Consider the following 22,132-nt stretch of genomic DNA (forward strand, 5'->3'; position numbering starts at 1 on the left):
AATGTGAAGCAGTACCTCGCACAATTCTGGCAGTGCTGAAACCACCGAAAAGAAGGATTGAAATGACATGTTAAGGCAATCCACACACAGAAAGCCAAGATGCATTGATTGCATATGCAAATTGGGCCATCTGTTTCTTACACTTTTTAGAGAATGTATGTTGAATTTTGTTCCCCACTTTAAGCCTTAAATAAAGAATAAGATTATGTTTTATTAAAGAAATATTCCACAGTCTGATACACCCTTACGTGGGACTAAGTCAACTGAACTTTGGTTTAGCTCAGGGGTAGGCAACCTAAGGCCCGGGGGCCGGATGTGGCCCAATCACCTTCTCAATCCGGCCCACAGACGGTCTAGGAATCAGTGTGTTTTTACATGAGTAGGGTGTGTCCTTTTATTTAAAATGCATCTCTGGGTTATTTGTGGGGCCTGCCTGGTGTTTTTACATGAGTAGAATGCACGCTTTTATTTAAAATGCATCTCTGGGTTATTTGTGGGGCACAGGAATTCGTTCTTCTTTTTTCAAAATATAGTCCAGCCCCCCACATGGTCTGAGGGATGGTGGACCCGCCCACGGCTGAAAAAGATTGCTGACCCCTGGTTTAGCTATTAGTTTACTCAGAGTAGACCCATTGAAATGTATGGGCATTTCTAACTGAGGTCTGTTCTTTTCAGTTGGTCCATTTTGCATATAGCTTGATTGGATGCGGCCCTTACTTTTGCATAAACGTGCTACAGGATTGGACTAAACTTCTTCGGCTTAATTTGGTTTGTGGAATGTGTTATTAGAAATGTGTTACTTTGGCTCCTTAACTTGCCTTCCTCTGCACCTCACTGCCGCATGAATATGTAGCTGAGACACCAGAAATTAGCAAACTGGCTTTAACCAGAGCACAAGGTTAGAATTCAGAGCGGGAAAATAAAAGCGGAGCAATAAAAACACCACACAAATTGAACAAACCGACACACACACCCTCAGAACATTTTCTCATGCACGGCACCAATTTTGTGTTGCAATGAAACTGCCGTTCCTTTTCCAATCATGTTGGTATTAGCCAAACCTGCAATTGTGCTGCATTCATTACCCTCTACCTGTGTTAATTATACGCTGCTTAAATTGCTCGCTTTTATGGACACACTGCCTAGTTAGGAGAAATAATTTCCATAGCTAGATATTTAGTTCAAAGAGCTTCAATAAGACTTCCCGATAAAACGAAGCATGGGAAAGATGGCTGCTTACAGTAAATTCTAGATGTGCATGCCAGGAAAATAGGAGCACTCTCTGCTGAATGGGCTTCTGTAGGAAGTGTGGTCATTTGTTTCTTGAATTCAAAGCCATTCAGAACAACATACAGCTGTTCTGATCTTAGTCCTATACACATTAGTCCTATACACATTAAGAAAAAAGTTACAATCACAGTGAAGCTTACTAACACCACTTAGAATATCCGCCCCCCCACATTTGCCCTAAGCTTCCCGCTGCACCAGAGTTGTCCCCCTTAATGCAGATTCCTTTCACTACTCCTGTAGGAATCACCTTTTGTGAAAAACAGCATTGGCTGGAGACACAAGCTTATGTGGATCTTGCGCCATGTGGATTCACCCGGGACAAAATCTTTATTTGGAAAAGATGTAATTTTACTTTTCTTTCACTGGGCCTTCTCATTAATTACATGTGTATGTTGTTGTTTTTCATCCCCAGCCATCTACCTAGCCAAGAAAAATATCAAAAGGAAAGGAGTTTTAGAAGAATATGAAAAGGTAAGAAAGTATTATGGCATATTGTGCAAGCTTTTGGCTAAGCATCTTTTGTGCAAGCTTTTCGGTTAACCTAAGGTTGAGGGGCCCCAGTGGGACGTCATAGAAGGCTGCACCAGTATGCATGATGTCGAGAGATGCCACAGGGATCGGCGCAGCCTGGTGTGAGGTCACATTGGCCTGTGCAGTGTCTCCAGGTGCTGCAGGAATCCATGCTGACTAGTGGAAGGTTGCACCAGACTGCCCAGTGTTGTATGTGACAACATGTGTTGGCTCCCCCAATCTTGGGGGCAACCTGCGCCTCTGGTAAAGCACATCCATGGCGGTGGAGCATTAAAGCTCAGTAGTGGAACATGTGCTCTGCATGCAGAAGATCACAGTCTCTGACATCGGTCTGGCAGGGCGCCACTGCAGGTTAACTGCAGAAAATACTGGGCTACCTAGGCTGATGATCTGACTTAGCAGAAGGCAACTTCTTGTGTTCCTGTAATTCAGCCATGGACTACCAAGATTAGCAGCAGCCCTGAGCTTTTGGATAGCATGTAGTTCCAGCATCATAGATTCACAACTGTGGTGTTTCTGAAGTGTTTCTGCCCCCACTTCTCTACTTTCAGATTTTGGTTTCCCCCCTCACCTATTAAACCACATCTGTTAAACAAATTTGTCAGCTTAAATATACACCAAATTGCTACAACAGCAGTGGGCTAAGCTAATAAATCTTACTGAGAAATCTCATCAATCTTACTTGTTCTGTGTTTCGTACGTGTGGCCGTGTGCTGTAGCACTTTATCACATCCTTCGCACTGCGAGCGAAACAGAAGTCTGTGTCTTTCCTTGCTGTCTCACTGCTGCTGTTTTTCCAGGAAAATTATAACACGCTGCACAAAAAAATCAACCACAAATGGGACTTCGTTGTTATGCAGGCCCAGGAACAGTATAGGTGAGATGCTTAACACTGTTTCCCCCCCCCTCTTTTCACCTTTGTTTTGAGTGATGCAGTGAGCAGTAAGCAATTTTCAAGTTCTCAGTAGCCGAGGAATTATAACACATTCCTATTCTCTCTAAAACAGCTTTAAAAAATTGACACGGACTCCTGCTACATCTGTGAAACTCTGCCTTTGCTTTTGCACCTGTCTGTTACCAAATGAGCTTGCAGTTCTGCTTACAAATAACCACACTGGTGCCAGTTTGTGCTGCCTGCTTGAAAGGTGTAAATACTGCTTTCTGTCAATGCAGTTTCATTTTTCTCTGATAATGAGGGTGCCTGACTTGGAAATCCATTTTCAGAGAACTCTTCTACTGATTCTCAGTAGCAGGTTTTTATTTTTTTTAGAGCTGTTGGCAGTAGCTGCTCTTTTGCACTGGCGGGCTCATTGTGCTGGTTTCAGCTAGTGGAATTGGGTGGTTGGATCTGGCTCAAGCTGTCGGTGTTTGGTGATGTCCATCAATATCTTTGACCATGTACTAAGCCAGGAAACCTTAGCAAAATGTCTTAAGTGAGTCTACAAAAGCAGAGTTGCTGTGACCTCTGTGGTTGCTGGTTAAATGGCCTTTCCTGTGAGATAACTTGAAAGGATGATTGTGCTCACACTTAGGGAATGTGTCTTGTCCTCACATCAAATTTGGTAGTAACCATTGTAACTTTCCCTTTACCAACAAGGTCTGCAGGCTCTTCACTGCAGTTCGTCCATTGTCTGCTTGCACAACATCTGTGGTATTAACTCCTCCCCAGTTTGGTGTCATTTGCAAATTTGATGAGCCATCCCCTTAATTCCTTCACCCAATATATAAAAATGTTGAACAGTAATGGGCCAAGAACAGAATGTTGTGACACCCCACTTGTCACTTATTTCCAGGATGATGAATAACCATTAGTGAGCAATTCTTTGGGGCTGGTTGATTAACCAGCTACAAATCCACCTAACAGTCACCTCATCCAGGCCACATTTTACCAGCTTCTCCACAAGAATATCATGGGGGACTTTGTCAAAAGCCTTTCTGAAATCAAGATACACTGTGTCCACAGCATTCCCCTGATCCACCAAGTCTATCAGAGAGAGAGAGAAAGGAATTCGTCTGGCATGACTTCTTTTTGAGAAACCCCTGCTGCATCCTAGTAAACAAAGCATCCTTTTCTAAGTGCTCACTGACAGACTGTTTAACTATCTGTTCTAGCACCTTTCCTTGTATTGACATCAATAGTGACCTAGGTCTTCCTTTTCCCCAACTCCAGTCCTCAGGTGCCTCACCAAGAATTCTAAAATGCTGGTTGCGATTTGAGCAGTCTGGTAGATGTGTGGAGCCCTTGGGCCAGGGAACTTTCTGTTCCCTCCTATCATTCTGTGGATAGTTATTTTATTCTATTTAAGTAGCCCACTTTGTACGCGGTTCACCATGGAAAAGTAGTGTCTGTATAAACAACACTGATGGTGATTTTAGGGGGGGGGAATTCTACTCTGACTTTTGGTTCAGTCGCTAAAGGGTATAGTCATGTAGACAGGAGAGGAAGGATGGGAGGAACAGTGCCTGTATCCAAAAAGGAAAATACTCACAATAAAATCGTAGGCAGTGGGCCATTCTGGAACATGAGAATTAAGAAATAATTTCGTTATACACCAAATTCCTGGTCCATGTTATGCTACTTGCCAGGGATGTGCAGGTAGTCCTGTGACAGGGAAGTGGGCCTATTCTGCTTTGATTTGTTGAAATGACACTTCCCTCCTGAATTTGCAGGACAGGAAAAGAACGAAAGAAGGAAGATCGATATGCTCTGGACTGTCAGGAGAAAGCCTATTGGCTAGTGCACCGAACAGCTGTAAGTGAAGAAAAGACTTATCTAGTAAACAATGTGGTTCTGTGATTCTCATTAGAGTAATAATAATAGGATCATATTATTGTAGAGTTTGAAGGGTTATGTGGTCCAACTCCCTGCGCTATAGTTTTGCACACCCGAATCGGTGAGTTCTAAGAGGTCTAGGGGGCTTTGGCTTAACGTTTCCTTAGAATGAAGGTCATGGGAAGCTGTGGTTTCTTTCTGCTGTATGGTTTTATTTCAACGTACATGGAAACGGAGCATATGAAAGAGGTTCACAGCATGAACACCCTTATATTTTATGACACACCTTATTTCTGTAATTGTGAGTTGTTTGGAACAGTTTTAATATTGTGTTTTAACTGTTGCAACCCACCTGGGATCTTGGAGCAAAAGGTGGACAACAAAACTGTATTAGTAATACAGTCATACCTTGGGTTAAATATGCTTCAAGCTGAGCGCTTTCAGGTTGCGCTCCGCGTCGACCCGGAAGTAACAGAACGCGTTACTTCTGGGTTTCGCAGCTCTCGCATGCGCAGACGGTTAAAATGATGTCACGCGCATGCGTGGAAGAGATGAATTGCAACCCGCGCATGCGCAGACGCAGGTTACATTCGCTTCAGGATGCGAACGGGGATCCGGAACGGATCCCGTTCGTATCCAGAGGGACCACTGCACAAATCTTGAGCCGTTATTAAGTTTTTGGTGGTTCCGTCCCCAAAACAGTAGCTTTGGATTCAGTAGAGGTCAAGTCAAGTTCAAGATGAGACTGACTATTCTTCAACACTTTCCTCCTGCTGGGACCCAATTTTAGCTCACCTTACAGAAGCCTCTGTAGCTAGTAGCTTCTTTGGTAACCAGTTGCCTGTACTCTTTAGACATTCAAGGAGACAGACTTGACAAGAGGCGTCAACTTAACAAAGAGACTGGTTTGTCCACTTTGGCATTATCTTTTTTCTACAGAATCTCATCTCACAGTTTTAACTCTTGCAATAGGTAGTTTGGAATCACTGCAAGGGAGAAGGGAGGAATGGCTCTTCTGGCAGAGAGATAAGGACGCCCAGATATCCTGCTTCCTGCAGGTGGGGGAAGTGAGGCACAAGCTTGCACAGGAAGCAGCTGGGGTTTAAGCCCCTGTCTTCTGAGAACTGTGCATGCTGCATACATCTGTGTCGGGTGCATTTTGTTCCTTGAAGTCAGCTCCTGCAGCTTGACCTCAGTAATTGCAAAGGGTTGCGATCACACTCCCACCCGCCAAATGCAGCAGGAAGAATGGAGGCAAACCTGATACAGTGGTACCTCAGGTTACATACGCTTCAGGTTACATACGCTTCAGGTTACAGACTCTGCTAACCCAGAAATAGTGCTTCAGGTTGAGAACTTTGCTTCAGAATGGGAACAGAAATCGTGCTCCGGTGGCGCAGCAGCAGCAGGAGGCCCCATTAGCTAAAGTGGTGCTTCAGGTTAAGAACAGTTTCAGGTTAAGTACGGACCTCCGGAACGAATTAAGTAATTAACCCGAGGTACCACTGTACACAAACGCACGGCACCACTGCCTCCTCTCATGGCCTGATCTATCCACGTTGATCTTTCCACGCCCACAAGCGCTTTGGGGCGAATCTTCCATGCTGGGGAAAGACTCCAAGCTGTGGAGCGCAGCGCCGAGTTTCTGTTATTTTGGAGGCACTTCTGGCAGATGTCGGTGGGGTGTTTTCCTGAGCAGTGCCGCACTGATCACAGCATGCCGCATGGCTCTGACACATGCCAAAGAGCTACATTCCCTAATCCCAAGTCATAATCAAAGATCCACTTTTAATTGTGCACACGGTGTAAGCGGCCAACTGAGAGCCCAGCGGTTAACAGACAGAGAAGGTATAAGCCTCCGGCAAATGTCAGGCTGTAATTGGAGCTTAGCTTGCAGGAGGGCGGGGAAATACCATCTGTAGAAAAGGCCCCTGTGCCACAGCAGCCCCTTTGGTCCTAGTTCATCTTCCCTGCTGAATCCCCTTTGATCACACCAGAGCTGAATTTGGATCCTTCTCTTTCTTGAGCTGTTTCCCCTCTTTTCGCCCTTTTAAGATAGCGCTGGCTGGAGTTTAATTATTGATGGCCAAACTTCAGCAGACGTCAGATAGCTGATCAAAAACAAAGCTGTGCTCCAAGCAGATGCGACAGCGGTACCAGTCTGTTTGCCATGTCGAGGCACCCCCTTCCCTCACTGGGCAGGGTTTTCTCTGCATCGTCCCAAGTTCCCATGCCAATAATTTTATTTTATTTTTTGCTGAAAACACGCTTAGAAACATACAGAAGGTGCTGTTATCGTTTGGTTTGTCAGGTGCGATGAAAGACGAGACTCGCGTGCTTTTAAGAGACCTGATGAAAAGGAAAATTTGCCCAGTGGTGCTATTCTCAACTGTTCATTACCATGGCCACTGCTAGGATAAGCCCGCTCACCCTTTCATGTGTGGCGGCATTGTAGGAGCCAGTGTGGTGTAGTGGTTAAGAGCGGTGGACTCATAATCTGGTGAACCGGGTTTGATTCCCCGCTCCTCCACATGCAGCTGCTGGGTGACCTTGGGCTAGTCATACTTCTTTGAAGTCTCTCAGCCCCACTCACCTCACAGAGTGTTTGTTGTGGGGGAGGAAGGAAAAGGAGAATGTTAGCTGCTTTGAGACTCCTTCAGGTAGTGATAAAGCGGGATATCAAATCCAAACTCATTGCGGGATGGAGGAGGCTTCACTGGGGCCCCTATGGAGGAATTCAACCTGGCTGGGCTCTTCCTGATGGGCGGAGGGGGCGTAAGCCTATCAGGAACCGGATCCTATGCCTGCACCCAGTGGTGGAGCTTCATGCTCCCCTTGGACCCGCCCCTCGCTCATTTAAGCAGCCAGCACCCTGGGCTCAGCTGGTTTCTTCCTGCGCTGGGTTTTCTCACCAGTCTCTTTGGTCTCTCATTATACGGGTTGGGTTATGGGAAGTCCGATGCCTGGTCCTGCAAGAACATGATAAGACTTGAAGACTCGACCGCCTGGGATACTGGGCCCATAGCAAGTGCGTCAATGCCAGTGGGCACTGCCAGGATGCCAGGGCTCTGACACCTGCCCAGTGGTGCTGGGTGCTAATGCTGAACTCAGCTATGGCTGTGCATAGTCCGTGCCAGCCTTCGCCATTCTGGTGCCCTCAGAATGTTTAGGACTAAAACTCCCATTAGCACCAACTGTGCTGATGAGGGCTGATGGGAGTTGAAGTCCAAAACATCTGGCAAAGGTTGCTCTGACCTGGAAACGAAACAGCGTTTTCCACCAAGAATTCTGTGCTCTGTGGAAATTTGCAAAATGGAACAAATTTGCATTTGTTTCCCTATAGCTGCTTATTTTTATGTATTGAATAAGCAGTTGTAGAATATTGAATTTTGTCTGCTTCTCTTAACCCTAGGAATAGCCCAGGGATTGCTCAGGCAGAATTGTAGAGAACACACAACGCTAGCTGTGGCATATTAATTAATATTTCTGCAGCAAACACAACTAGAATAAAGGTCTTTTGTAATTTAGGCTTAGATCTGGTGGACAAGCTGGTGGAGCTGGAGAAGTATTAGGAAGGTTAAAAAATAGGAGTCCTTTTCATTGGGGATAGATTAGATGGAAATTCCCAGGTGTCAAAAAATGTTATTTATGTATGTCACTACTGTGGCCTGTGTTTTGTTAGCCCAAAAATGGAAAATGAGTGAGATCCCAACTAATGGCAACTTAAGTTGATGGAATATGCACAGCTTGCAGACTTAACATATAGAATAAGAGAACAAGAAGAACATGCGTTTAGAGAAGATTTGGAAATGATTATTGAATATACGGGGGGAAATTGTGTACGCTTGGAAACATTGGCAGCATTAAGATAAATTCAACAGTGTAAATAAGTTTTGATGGATGTAATAATGGAATAATGAATGGTTTAGTTTATGTAAAATATGCAGGGATTTATGATATGCAAAATGAACTATGGAAAGAGAAGAAGGGAAGTCACTGATATTTTAAGGATGTTTAAATGAGTATTCTAAATTGTAAAACAGAATATATTGACCTATATATATATGTGGATGGAGGTAAAAATTGTTCCAAAATTTATTTGTCTTACCACTGGCAGCTAAATAATTGATGCAATCAAACTTGTTATTATAAACAACATTTTTAAAAAACAACACAAATATGTAATTGTGTGTTTTGTTTTTTTTTACTGCAATAGCCAGGGATGCAGGACACACTTGACTATGGCTTAGACCGCGTAACTGATCCCTGTGAAAATACGGTAAACTAGGTAAGTTTGCATTCCTTAGTAGCACTCTGATTGTATTTTTGAATGGTGACAAAGCTTTCTGTATCTGCATTGTAAGGACATAAGACCCAACGAAGTCAAGATTGGGACTGAATGTCCGACAGCTGGGGGTGAAAATGGGCAGATATGGAGGGGGTATGATGCAGTATTGAGAAGAGAAGACTCCCTGGAAAAGACCCTGATGTTGGGAAAGATTGAGGGCAGAAGGAGAAGGGGACGACAGAGAACGAGATGGCTGGACAGTGTTCTCGAAGCTACTAACATGAGTTTGACCAAACTGCAGGAGGCAGTGGAAGACAGGAGTGCCTGGCGTGCTCTGGTCCAGGGGGTCACAAAGAGTCAGACATGACTAAATGACTAAACAACAACATGATGCAGTATACAATCATTATGGAGTTCCAGAAAATGTTTGATCCACACTGATCACTCAGTTTTGAGTACCAACAAAAAGTATGAGAGTGCTAACCATTTCTGCCACTGGGTGTTTTCTTCTTCTCAATAGGAATAACAACTTAATACAAATATAATGTCTTGCTCAGGGTTTGTTTGACCTAGTTCTTACTAAGGCAGTCAACCTATATCCTAGATGTTTTTATTTCAGGGTGATAGTAAACAAGGCGAAGGAGATCTTTGAGTGGAACCCCTATCGCTTTTGATTTGGGCAAATAAGAGTTGCAGGGGGGAGGGACTGGGTCCAGACTGGGGCTATGGTGTTGCTGGGAGAGAGGGCTTAGCTATTTGCTTCCTTGTGCCATTTTCCAGGTGAAATAGGCTACGACTGCAGCTCCTGTTTGCTGCCTTAGGGAAAATCCATATGCCTGGGAATTTTCCCTGAAGTCGAATAGCAGCTTGGAACAGATAGGGGGGTCAAATTTCAGCAAGCAAACCAGGTGCAGGGGAAAAGTTAAACCCCTCCTTTCCACCAGTGCCCTGGTCCTGAACTGAACTACATCCCTCCCACAGCCAAAATACAATGGTACCTTGGGTTACAGACACCTTGGGTTAAAACACTTCGGGTTACAGACTCCGCTAACCTGGAAGTAGTACCTTGGGTTAAGAACTTTACCTCAGGATGAGAACAGAAATCGTGTGGTGGTGGTGTGGCAGCAGCAGGAGGCCGCATTAGCTAAAGTGGTACCTCAGGTTAAGAACGGTTTCAGGTTAAGAACGGACCTCTGGAACGAATCAAGTTTGTAACCAGAGGTACCACTGTATAAAGAGGTATGGGATGTGATTATGGATGCCCGCCATCTTACTTGACCTTCGGACTGCAGCTGGGATTTAATTAGTTTTTACGTGGAAGAATTTCGATTTAAAAACATCACGGGCACCTCATGGAAAAGGGATCCTAGCCTACCTTCCCATATTAGGGTTCTGCGTTGGAGTGGGATTATTCGTGGGGGATATTCAGCCATGCAATAATGCATAGGGAAGAGAAGTTGTGGCAGCAATAGTTTAAAGAGATAGTTTATGGGCCTGCAGCTGAAGGTGAGGCTTGTATGCTGCCTGTCCGAACCCTCTTTATAGCAATTGTTTTCATCAAACCCAGTGCAGTACTAATCAAACTTTCCATTTGCGTGAGGACTCTCAGCTGCAAATAATTGCGGTGGCCAAGTGGGCTTGGTTGCCATGGAGACTGAAGAGGAGAGCTAAATGCTGAGGCTGAGGATTTACCTCTTACCGTTAAGGGGAGGTGGCTGGCATGTCTTTTTTGAAAGGAGAACAGGAGTCTATGTCAGCCGGTAGGGGACCAAATATAGACTTCAGGAGGAGGTTATCATGCCAAGCTATGTCATATCGTGCTCGTATTTACAGAGTCCTACAGAGAGGGAAGATTTTGGTGTGTTTTTTAATGCTGCAGAATGCTACTCTCCCCGGACCTGTTTACACATGCAAGCCTCAACACTTTCAGAACTGGCTGCTTACCATCTTTCCCCCAATCCTGACTAATAAGGCTTCTGTCTTTTTAAAATCTCTTCCCTCCCTGCGATGTAGTTGAATGCTCCATTTTTCTCGAGACTCAGAAGCGCCTCTTCTGTTGGGGAGAGGTGCAGATTGAATTGGGGTACTGGACGGGAGAGGCATTTCATAGTGCACTCATCAATGCTTCTTCACAATGAGCGGAAGCTGTGGGAGCAGCAGGTTGTAAAGAGACAGACTTAGACGCAGAAAATCTGAGAGGCAGGAGCTGTGCGGGGAAGACGAGCTGGTTCCTCCCCTTCCTGGTGAGCAGAGCGGATGAGAGTACCTAGGACAAAATAGAGTCCCCGTCCTCCACAGCAATAGCAGACAGACACACCTAAATGCCGGTGAAATGCAGCCCCTTAGTAATTGACAGACAAGCACAGGAGTGAGGAATTTGTGGCCCTGTAGATATTAATTCATGGGACGTGTAGATATTAATTCCTGTAGATATTAATTCTTGGGACGTGGGAGGCGCTGTGGGTTAAACCACAGAGCCTAGGACTTGCCAATCAGAAGGTCGCCGGTTCGAATCCCTGCGACGGTGTGAGCTCCCGTTGCTTGGTCCATGCTCCTTCCAACCTAGCAGTTTGAAAGCACGCCAGTGCAAGTAGGTAAATAGGTACTGCTCCAGCATGAAGGTAAACGGCGTTTCCGTGCACTGCTCTGGTTTGCCAGAAGCGGCTTAGTCATGCTGGTCACATGACCCGGAAGCTGTACGCCGGCTCCCTTGGCCAATAAAGTGAAATGAGCGCCCCAATCCCAGAGTTGGTCACGACTGGACCTAATGGTCTGGGTTCCCTTTACCTTTAGATATTAATTGGTCTTCAGCTCCCATCAGCCAATGATAAAGCCAATGATAAGGAATGATGGGAAGTGGAGTCTAACAATATCCGCAGGACCACAGTGCTGGGCTGGTAGGAAGAACGATGCCTGGGTTCTTCTATAACAGATGCCCTTTCAGGGTGACGGCATCTGGAGAACACACACAACAGTTTGGGCTAGGAACGCACATCCAGAAAAGCCCACTGCAAAGGCAAAGATAGTTGGGAAATGTGAAACGCGTTGATGCTGTTTGGCCTCGTTTCCCTTAAATAAGCATCCCATGAAAATACAGATATAATATGAACTCTCATGGCAACTAGTATCAAATAGATAAGTGAAAGCCTGATTGAAGGTGATAGAGATTTGTTTATTTGTTTGTTTGTTTGTTTGGAGGAAACAGCCCAAATAATAACATGCCAGACTCTGACTTCTTCCCTGGTGCTATGTTTTGTGATTAGCGTAAATCTCTTTGAAGTCCATACTGGGTAAACAGCATTTTTACATTTTTTAACTAGCTAATAGAGCGCAACAGGAACACTTTTGTATGGAGTCCCTTTGTCCAGGCCCTTTGCGCTTTGTTGTTCATCAATGTCAATGTCAAACGAGAAGATTATGTTAAATCTGGAGAGACACTTTCATGAGCTCCCGTATCGATGGGCGGAAATGCAGCAAATAGCTTCTGTAAGACAGTTCAATGCATTGTGAGTTTTGTTACTGTTCTCAGTGAATTCTAGGATTTGTTCAGTTGAGTCCATGACCATTAGAATGTAGGGGTGACAACCCTAAACTAACAGCTCGTTGCATTTAGAGAAATTATAAATAGAGAATGAATGAATAGTAAATAACAAAGCAATGACTAAAATGGAAGGGGGGGGGGAAACAGCATGGACGATACTATTCACGTTGGAATTGCAAATATGATAACCATTTAATTAAGAGCTTTGTTTCTTTCTGAAATAGTTAATTAACCATTTCCCCCCTGTCTTTCTTTTCTCTTTCTTTCCAGTTTATTTTTTCTGGGATGTGTGCATGACCTTCCTGTCTGTGAAGTCCTGGGTTGATTGTTCCGTAGAAGACCTCCATATGAGTCACATTCTGTTATTTCACCTCTGTTCCCCTTATACAACTGTACTGTGTACCTAAGAAATGTCATCTGTGGAAATGAAGATTAATGAGAATGAGGGACAGACCTAATTTAAATTAGCAACTTTTTTATCTTTTAATGCAAAACCTTTGCTTTCTGTGGATTAGCCACACAATTCAATTAATGTTTCCTGGGAACTCTGATGGGATTTGAGTGTAACTTTGGACTTTTCTAATGGGATGATGAACTGCCTAAACATGCAAAAAAGTTTCCATTTTAGAGTCACGCACCAAGTGAAGTCTGTGGGTGCATTTTTAACCCCCCCCCCCGAATATCAGTTAATAGTTGCCATTCACTCCAAAGGGGGAAATCAACGTGCTTCATTTGGGGGCAGTTCTGCCCATCACCCCTGACACAGTTGCCCAGCCTCAAGGACTCCATTGGAGAAACCTTGGGGAAGCTACATTGACAGACAAGCCATCTGCTGAACTTGACATTCAGTTTAGTCACATGTATCAACAACCACAGGGATAGATTTCCTCACTGCATTGTGCACTTAAATCACATGTAAAGTCAAATGCGCAATTGTAGCTTGTGAAGAAATCCTCATACAGTTGTAAGTTTTGATACAGTTCATTATTGTCTCCTGATTGTCAGGCTTTTTAAGTGTTCACAGCATAGTTCCAGAAGTCAGTAGCATGAAGCAACATCTACTGGTATTCCCTATGCTGTAGCATTGCAGCTGGCAGAAAGCCCTGGTTCATCCTAAGAAACTAAGGGTGTTGATAGATGAGACATTGGCAGGACCTGCAAGCTGTCATTTCCTAAAGGTTTTAACAGCCACAATTGGCCCTGGTATCACTTGGGACTGCAGTGCTGGGAAAAGCAGGTTAACCTTCCCCCAAAATGCTGTTTTCCTGTTGAAAATTGCACCTGTCTCTGAACATAGGGGCAAAATGTGCAGGTATTATATAGACACTATGTGGCTCTTCAGGACGCGGGTGGCGCTGTGGGTTAAACCACAGAGCCTGGGCTTGCCAATCAGAAGGTCGGCGGTTCGAATCCCCGTGACGGGGTGAGCTCCTGTTGCTCGGTCCCTGCTCCTGCCAACCTAGTAGTTCGAAAGCACGTCAAAGTGCAAGTAGATAAATAGGTACCGCTCCGGCGGGAAGGTAAACGGCATTTCCGTGTGCTGCTCTGGTTCGCCAGAAGCGGCTTGGTCATGCTGGCCACATGACCCGGAAGCTGTACGCCGGCTCCCTCGGCCAATAAAGCAAGATGAGCGCCGCAATCCCAGAGTGGGCCATGACTGGACCTAATGGTCAGGGGTACCCTTACCTTTACCTTATGTGGCTCTTCTGGTGTCATGTCATATTGACCTGGTTTGGACAGTCAACTCATGGTTAAATAAGCCAGGATATGCATGAGCTCTGCACATCTTCACATAGCTTCTTTGCTTCCGCTCCACTCTTTCTGTTGCGAGATCAGCTAAGCAAACCAAGAAGCTGAAGTTAGCTATAGCTTCCTGCTAGATCTGAACCAGCAAACCATAGCTAATGGCTTCTTGTTGAGCCAGGAAATTGGTTTAATGGTTTAAAGCTGGCTTTCAAATCCAGATGTGCTTGGAAGCCATTCTCTACAGTGCCTGGTTTGGACATCATGGGAGCCTGTGATTAATCACAGGGAAGGTTCTACATGCAAGGTGCCCAGAGCTTCATTCATGCCCAGTGATTGTCTAAAAGCAGCTATTGTGTCGATTAATTCTTGCATGCTTTTATTTGGTAAGCGCTGTCCCTTTGCATATTGGATTAAGGGCCTAGCTACATGTTACACACTAGTGTGTATGACAGTAGTTCAGTCCTGCTCTTTAAAAAGCAAAGCCACTTGAAGGGGTGGGGAGCACGGGTGCTAAAACCCCTCCCTTCTAGCTGTTTTCTGGGAAAATCATCCTCCATGAAATGCAAATATCCATTTGGAATCCAGCGGGGTGGGTGGGGTAGAAGTTGGGGAGTTTTGAGTAGAAATCTGGCTGACAAATCCCTCGCCCTCCTCAAATGGCTTTCCAAGAAATACAGAAAGAGAACGGGCGCCCACATCCTATTGCATGCATTTGCATATTATAATTAGTTAGCCCCTTACACATGGCAGGTTTGCAAGGCATGAGCTGAGTGCCTACTTGGATGTCATGGAAGGAAAAGGGCCTCCACAAAACTTGGAGGCTTTCCTGACAGCCCTCGCTTGGCGTGCCTCTCCTCTGTTTCCATCTGCTTATTCCAAACAAAGTCACGGCATGATACTTCAAAGGGAGCTGCAGGAACAAACAGCCTGCAGTTAATTTCTAGCTTTCAGTTGCTTGCTGGCTGGTGGATGACACATAACATCATCTGAGCTATTTAAATAGCAGCATAAGCACAGCAGATATTGTTTCTGAGGCTTTTAATTGCTATGTTTATGTTTTGCAATATGTCAGTTCCTGTCGCCTTTAACTAATACTGAATGATCTAATCCCTGTCTCCTAAATGAATCTGTATTAACTCCATTAGAATAACCCTGTAATTAAATGCACACACATATATGGGCTGAGAGGGGAACAGGCAACGCTATCTGCAAAGTTAGGCTTTACAAAATCGTACAGCGGGTGGAAAACTCTTCACATCAATGTTCTCTTTGTTAAATAGGCTCGGTAGATGCTAGTCTGAATTTAGTGTTAATTGTTAAAGTGGGTTAAGTAGAGAGCAATGCACTATTTGTTCAGATACAGCTTTTTTGAACACCCAGTCAATTATTGTTGTTGTTGTTGTTTGTTGTTGTTGTTATTATTTTGCTACCATGTTCCTTTCTTTTACAGAAAAAAACCATGGATGTTTACAGGAGAGAGGTAATTTCTTTCCCACATATTAATCAGTGATTGTTGTTGCTGTTAATAACAACGAGTAATAATACAGTCCTGGTAAAAACCTCATTTTCCTTGAAACCTTATTCACAAGCCTTCAACTAAGTTTTACTCAAAGTAGACCCATTAAAATGAATGCTGGCAAGAGTTTTCCACTTCTCACAGCATGCTGTGGCAGGGGGTGGGGGAGAGAGAAGACTGTGGCAGAAAGAGAGATGACAAGAAAACAAGATGGCAGAATGAGAGGAGGGCTGGCCACACCCACTTTTGACCCCTGGTCCCCATCTGTCATTGGGCTTTGGTCCCATTCAAGGCCAGCATGCAACCTCCAGCAAATCAACTCCAAGGGAATATCATCCTTAACGATCCCGGGAGGGAGGGATTTGTACTTCTGCTTTACAGGCAGCCAGATAAGGCTTCTTGGGGAGCTACAATCTGGGTTTTCTATCTCTTGTGTCCTTGGCATGGCAACAGCTTTCCCCTCCAACAGTATTTCATGATACCTTGGTGCAGAAGATCTAAAATCCTCCCCCTGCCATGGTAAAATATATAAAATTCCAAATTATTTAATCATTGGTGAAGGTTCGGTAACCCCTCAGTCCACACATGCTGTTTAATTGCAGGGACAGCTCTTTGCCCTCGCTCCCCGACTCCCCAGCTACCAATGCTCAGCCCAAATTACCAGCTTGAGACATTTGCACTTACATGTCAATTAATGTACAGCCCTCACAGTTCACCCACCCATGCACAAGTGTGTGTGTTTGTGACTTCATCCCATGTTGGTCCCCTTGACTATTCATGCCTCACATTGTTGCAGATGGAGGTGACGGTAGGAATAGCCCAGACTGGGCTCTTTGCATAGCAGGGGATGCGTGGATGGAAGAAGAGCTCTGCTCTGGACCAGGCCAAGGGCTCATCTAGTCCAGCGGTTTGCTCTCAAAATGGCCGACCAGATGCCTACAGGAAGCCTCCAAGCAGGACTTTAAAAAACACACACTATTTAACCATTTTTTCGATACAAACATCAACCACAAAAGACACATACAACAAAAACCATAATAACAATAATAACACAATTTGACAATTCAGATTTGAATACACTGATATATCTATGACTACACCTTTTTAAACAATATTTCCCCACCTCTCTCTCCTCCCCCTACTTCCCACCAATATCCGCCTTATCGCTTAAGGCGGATTCGTTCCATATTTCTTCATATTTATCCATTCTTATTTTGTGTCGACATGCAGTTTGTTCGTATGTAGCTAATCTGTCCATATTATCAATCCATGTGCTCAATGGAATCTTTTTGCGGCTCTTCCAATTCATCAAAACAAGTTTTTTTGCTTCTAATATAGCACGGTACACCCATTTTTTTTGCTCCCTTGAAATCTCCCACATTTCCGTAATATAATTTAGAATTAAATTCAATTCCCCTAAATAACAATTTATTTTTATTACTCTTGCTATAAATATCCTCACCTCGCACCAAAATTATCTTATCATCGGGCAGTTAATCAACATATGTACTAAGTTTGCATTTTTACTCCCACATCTCCAGCAGTTGTCTGCATTTGTTATTTTCTTCTGGTATAATTTTGCTGGAGTCCAGTGGACTCTGAATATTATTTTCTGTTGAATAAGTCTTAGATCCATAGAGGCTATTTCTGTTGATTTTATACTTGACTCCCATATATCATTTGTTATCTGTACCCCTAACTCTAAACTCCATTTTTGTCTTTCATATTCTAAATCATATTTCTTCCTGTTGAGTAGGGTTTTATATACTGCAAGTGTAGAGTTTTTTGTTTTTGTTGCACTCTCCCCACCTGTGATTCCTGGCAACTGGCCTTTGAGGACACGCTCCCTCTGAGAGCCAGTGTGGTGTAGTGGTTAAGATGGTGGACTCGTAATCTGGTGAACCGGGTTCGCGTCTCCGCTCCTCCACATGCAGCTGCTGGGTGACCTTGGGTTAGTCACACTTCTCTGAAGTCTCTCAGCCCCACTCACCTCACAGAGTGTTTGTTGTGGGGGAGGAAGGGAAAGGAGAATGTTAGCCGCTTTGAGACTCCTTAGGGTAGTGATAAAGCGGGATATCAAATCCAAACTCTTCTTCTTCTTCTGACAGGGGAGGTTGAATGTGGCCATCATCATCAATTAGTGGCGCCTCCTTCCCAAAGCCCAGGAAGCTTCTGCCCAGCTTAGGGAGGGAGGTGCAATGCTCACATGCGCAATGTCAGGACATGAAAGCTCATGTGACATCGCCCTCACAAACTTGCACCTCTGGCCCTAACTGTTCGCCTATGAAAAGTTTCACCACACACCACTGATCATCATCCTCAACATCATTTATTAAATTTGCATACCTCCCTTCATCTGACGATCACAAAGAATACAAAATGCATAATGAAACGAAAGCTAATCAATAGCCCTGCTCCCACAAGCACATCTAAAAGGCCCTAGAATGCAGCTAGTAGCTTCTGATAGCCTTCTCCTCCATGAATGGAGCCTTCCAAACCGTATCTGCTTCATCAACTTCTCGTATTTCCATTGTGAGAAATAGCACACACCCTGAATTTTACAATTTAGGAAGCTGATTTCTGGTCACTCACCTAGGTAACCTTCTTATAAGGGTATAGGAAACCTCTTGCTAGCTTCTTGGTGGATGAGGATTTCTCACAAGCGCCTGTGGTTCTGCTGACATAATGAAAACTGTTTTCCTGCTTAGATCATGTACTACCAGCAGGCCATAATGAAAACCACAGTAAAGTCTTCTGTCTCCCTGGGAGGGTAAGTGCGAACTTTGTTTTAAGGCATAGCATATTATGCCCTTCCATTTCTTAGTGATTGAGGGCTTACACGCACTTAACTTTTCCGCCACTCTTTCCAAGCGCAGTCCGTGACTTAAAGCTTTTTGTCCAAGCAGACCCACCCACCCCATTTTTTGTTTGTTTGTTCTGGATCTTTCCGTTTGAAAACCCACTCTTTAAAGCTCAATCAGAGCAAATGTCAATCCACAGAAAACCTGAATTGATGCTTGCTCCGATTCAGCTTTAAAGAGTGGGTTTTCGTGGGGAAAGCTCAGGGCAAAAAATTAAAAATGTCACAGCACAGGCCACAGCACAGGCCACTGTCTAGAAAGAGTGGGCCCAAAGGTCAGTGTGGATAGGTCCTAATTCAATACTTTCAATAATGTGATTTAGCTAGTGATTATTTTAAAAAGAAAAGAAAAGAAATGGCAGGAAGGGTATCTGTTTTGAGCTTTGCCCTTTCTGACCTGGAAGCCTTTCTTTCTCAGATCATAGAACCATAGAATTGTAGAGTTGGAAGGCTCATCTATTCAAGGCTAAGTTACACGAATCCACCTCCGTTCAAGAATTCCTGGCCTGAACGGAATAGGGCAGTGGGGAGTCTCTTCTCTTCGCCTGATACACTGCCTGCCCCGGGAGACATCGCCATGTGAATCTCCCCCTCTGAACTCTCCTGCTCTTTGTCAGGCTGGGCCACCGAACGCTCCCCATCCTCCACAGGCTGGGAAAGGGCAGGGGGACAGAATCTTTCCCAGCGGAAGCATCTAGAAGCAGGAGCTTTCTATTAGCCTAGAGGGAAGCCAAAGCTAAGGGGACCAGATGCACGTCAAATTACACTTGCTAAAATTCCCTGTTCTGCACAACTGTTGAAGAAAGTGCAGGATCACTTTACAGTTTTGCACCTGGCCTCCTCAGCCAAAACGGCCGTCTGTTTTTCTGGCATGCATGAGCAAGCAATAGCTGGAAAGCACTGCCAGGTTGAAAAAAAAGCCCAGGTGCATGCCTGCACTGAAGCATGCAAACACCAGGAATGCAGCCAGGTTTTTGAGTTTTTAAAGTAAGATAACACAAAGTTGGATACCTGCCAGGTTGAGTGTCTGCTAACGGAGGCCCAGCTCCCATCAACTCATTGCATGATTAAGCAAACTGGTTGCCTAGAAACATCATTTGGTGCAGCTCTTCCTGGACATTGGCACGTCAGACTGCAGGTTTTAATAATCTCCCATGTTAAAATAGCTTTCTAGAGAGAAACTACCATATCTACAGGAAGGCTAGGCTATGCCACTTTCCCTCCATGTAGTTGCTTTCTGCTACATAGGTGGGGTTTTTTTTTATACATTCAGGGGTACATTTAAACCCATGATCCCTCACCTGCATTCCAAAGTGGTGGAGTCCAGGCTAGGCTTTGCCAGGTGATATTCTGGAATGTGTTGTCCAGCTTTGAGTTCCCCATAGGCATATGCATGTAATGGATTGTTCAGCCTTTTCGCTCTTCTGCAGTGAGCTTAGAACCAACACAAAATTTGTAACTGTTTTGTGAAATGACGGGTCTAAAAATCACTGTTGGGGCTAGGTAGGAAGGTTCCAAGTGTTATAATTCACAGCACAGAACGTCCTTCATCTTGTGCAGTCGTTGAAGTCCTTCGTAGTTTCCTTCCTACCGTGCTGTTTATGATGTTGCCCACAGATGATCACCTTGTTTTCATCTCCAATGTTTTCAGAATTGTGAAGTACTGCGAACAGTTCCGCTCCAATGACTGCATAATCTCAGGATGCCTCCCCAGCAACCCCTGGATCTCAGATGAGGTTGACTTTTGGGATTACAATGCAAAGCTGTATGTACTACATTTACATTCATTTTGTGAGTTACAGTGACTTTACCTAAGCAGGGGTGAATCTGTCAGTTTCAGTTTCTCTTAGGCTCTCATTTTCCCAATCTTAAACACAATTCTCCACATTTCCACATCAGCTTGAGATTTTATTTTATTTAAAAAAAGTTCACATGAAAATTCACCAGCCTTTTTTGTGCAAATTTCTCCTAACGTATGTTTCTGTGCAATTTTGCTTGATATACACTTTTGTTTTTGGCAAAGCAATTTCCCCTTATATAATGAACACTTTATCTCTGTTATATGCATTATATTCACATTACTTGGCTGAAGAACAAGTGTGCATTTTGAAGGATTACTGTGTTTCGGTTTTTACAGTACATTGTTTTTGGAAAATGTGTCTTTGGAAAGCAGAGGAGAGGCATTTGTAACACGGATGAGCATTCCTGACCGAGATAGGTTTTACCTTCCCATTACAAACCTGTTTTCAAAAAGAGCTGCTTCAAGCCTCATGAATGTTGGCCTAAGAGAGGGGTGCAGAATCTTTGTTGTTGTTGTTAGTGAGAACTATGCTGTGTCAGGAATAATCTGTTGGCAGCCATGCTGTTGGTGGACAGAGTCAGAGTCAGTGGTGGAAAGTAGCAGAAACCAGTGGCTGGCAAAAGTGGACGAGACCAGAGCTAAACACAGGTGAGACAAACTGCATCCTCTCTGTTTGGCCTTCTTTCCTGTCTCTCCCCTGTTGCCACCTACAGGAAGTTAGGTCTAGGGCTGCACACTTCTCACCCTGGGTGAAGAGCATGCTCTGGTGTTAGTTGCAGGTGCCAACGCAAATATATATATATGCCTCCTTGTTACAGTGTGCCTTCTCCAAAATGTAATTAGGATTCGTGCTTTGTCATTGGACAATGGGAATCAATAATACCTGCTCAGTGAAGCTATTGCATTAGGAATCAAATTAGAATCAGACGCTTTGTGTATAAACGGCCTCGGTCCAGCTCCATTGTTCTGCCCGGAAACTGAGGTCCAGCGCCGAGGGCCTTCTGGTGGTTCCCTCACTGCGAGAAGCCAAGTTACAGGGAACCAGGCAGAGGGCCTTCTCGGTAGTGGTGCCCACCCTTTGGAACGCCCTCCCACCAGATGTCAAAGAGAAAAATAACTACCAGACTTTTAGAAGACATCTGAAGGCAGCCCTGTTTAGGGAAGCTTTTAATGTTTAATAGGTTATTGTATTTTAGTGTTTTGTTGGAAGCTGCCCAGAGTGGCTGGGGGGACCCAGCCAGATGGGTGGTGTATAAATAATAAATTATTATTATTATCCTGCTATATGCAGCAATGCTTAATTACTAGTTACTTGGACTCGAGAGCTCATTGTGGTGTATTGGAAAGCAGAGGGGAAATTTCTATGCTGTCAACCTGGTATGTGTGGAGAGTGTGTGTGTGTGTGTGTGTTTGTGTGGTGTGTGTGGGTGTGTGCCTGCGCATGGGGCTTCTGCTTTCTGTTAAAGCACACAAATAGATAGACTGTTTGAATCTCACAGGAAATGATTTCAGAAAGAAACAGTGCAACCTCTTTGCCATTAAACTTCTGCAGGGTGGAAATCCCCACCAAATCACGAGTGGAGAGATGGGCCTTCAATTTTAGCGAGCTGATGAGGGATCCCAAAGGCCGCCAGAACTTCCAGCTGTTCCTGAAGAAAGAGTTCAGCGGTGGGTGTGAAATTGTGTCTCTGCTTTTCCACCTCTCTAGCTCCTCTTTAAAGTGCTGGAGGACTTTGATGTCATACGTGGCTCCCCTGAGATGAATCTCATTTTCCCAAAAAAACCT

The 22,132-nt window shown here is 44.4% G+C and overlaps 1 protein-coding gene across 3 annotated transcripts in view; it reads left to right on the forward strand.

The window, feature by feature from the left end:
* Positions 1 to 22,132, forward strand: part of RGS9 (regulator of G protein signaling 9) — a 67,780-nt gene that overhangs the window by 22,404 nt on the left and 23,244 nt on the right. For all 3 annotated transcript variants that reach the window (XM_083427512.1, XM_083427511.1, XM_083427513.1), the window contains exons 6-13: positions 1,703 to 1,761; positions 2,622 to 2,698; positions 4,492 to 4,573; positions 8,811 to 8,873; positions 15,620 to 15,649; positions 18,394 to 18,455; positions 20,197 to 20,310; positions 21,899 to 22,014. In XM_083427512.1, coding sequence (XP_083283638.1) covers positions 1,703 to 1,761; positions 2,622 to 2,698; positions 4,492 to 4,573; positions 8,811 to 8,873; positions 15,620 to 15,649; positions 18,394 to 18,455; positions 20,197 to 20,310; positions 21,899 to 22,014 — 603 coding nt within the window. The remainder of the gene's footprint in view (positions 1 to 1,702; positions 1,762 to 2,621; positions 2,699 to 4,491; positions 4,574 to 8,810; positions 8,874 to 15,619; positions 15,650 to 18,393; positions 18,456 to 20,196; positions 20,311 to 21,898; positions 22,015 to 22,132) is intronic.

This window comes from Podarcis tiliguerta, assembly GCF_965153285.1.
Source record: "Podarcis tiliguerta genome assembly, chromosome: 2".
In the NCBI taxonomy this organism is placed as follows: domain Eukaryota; kingdom Metazoa; phylum Chordata; class Lepidosauria; order Squamata; family Lacertidae; genus Podarcis; species Podarcis tiliguerta.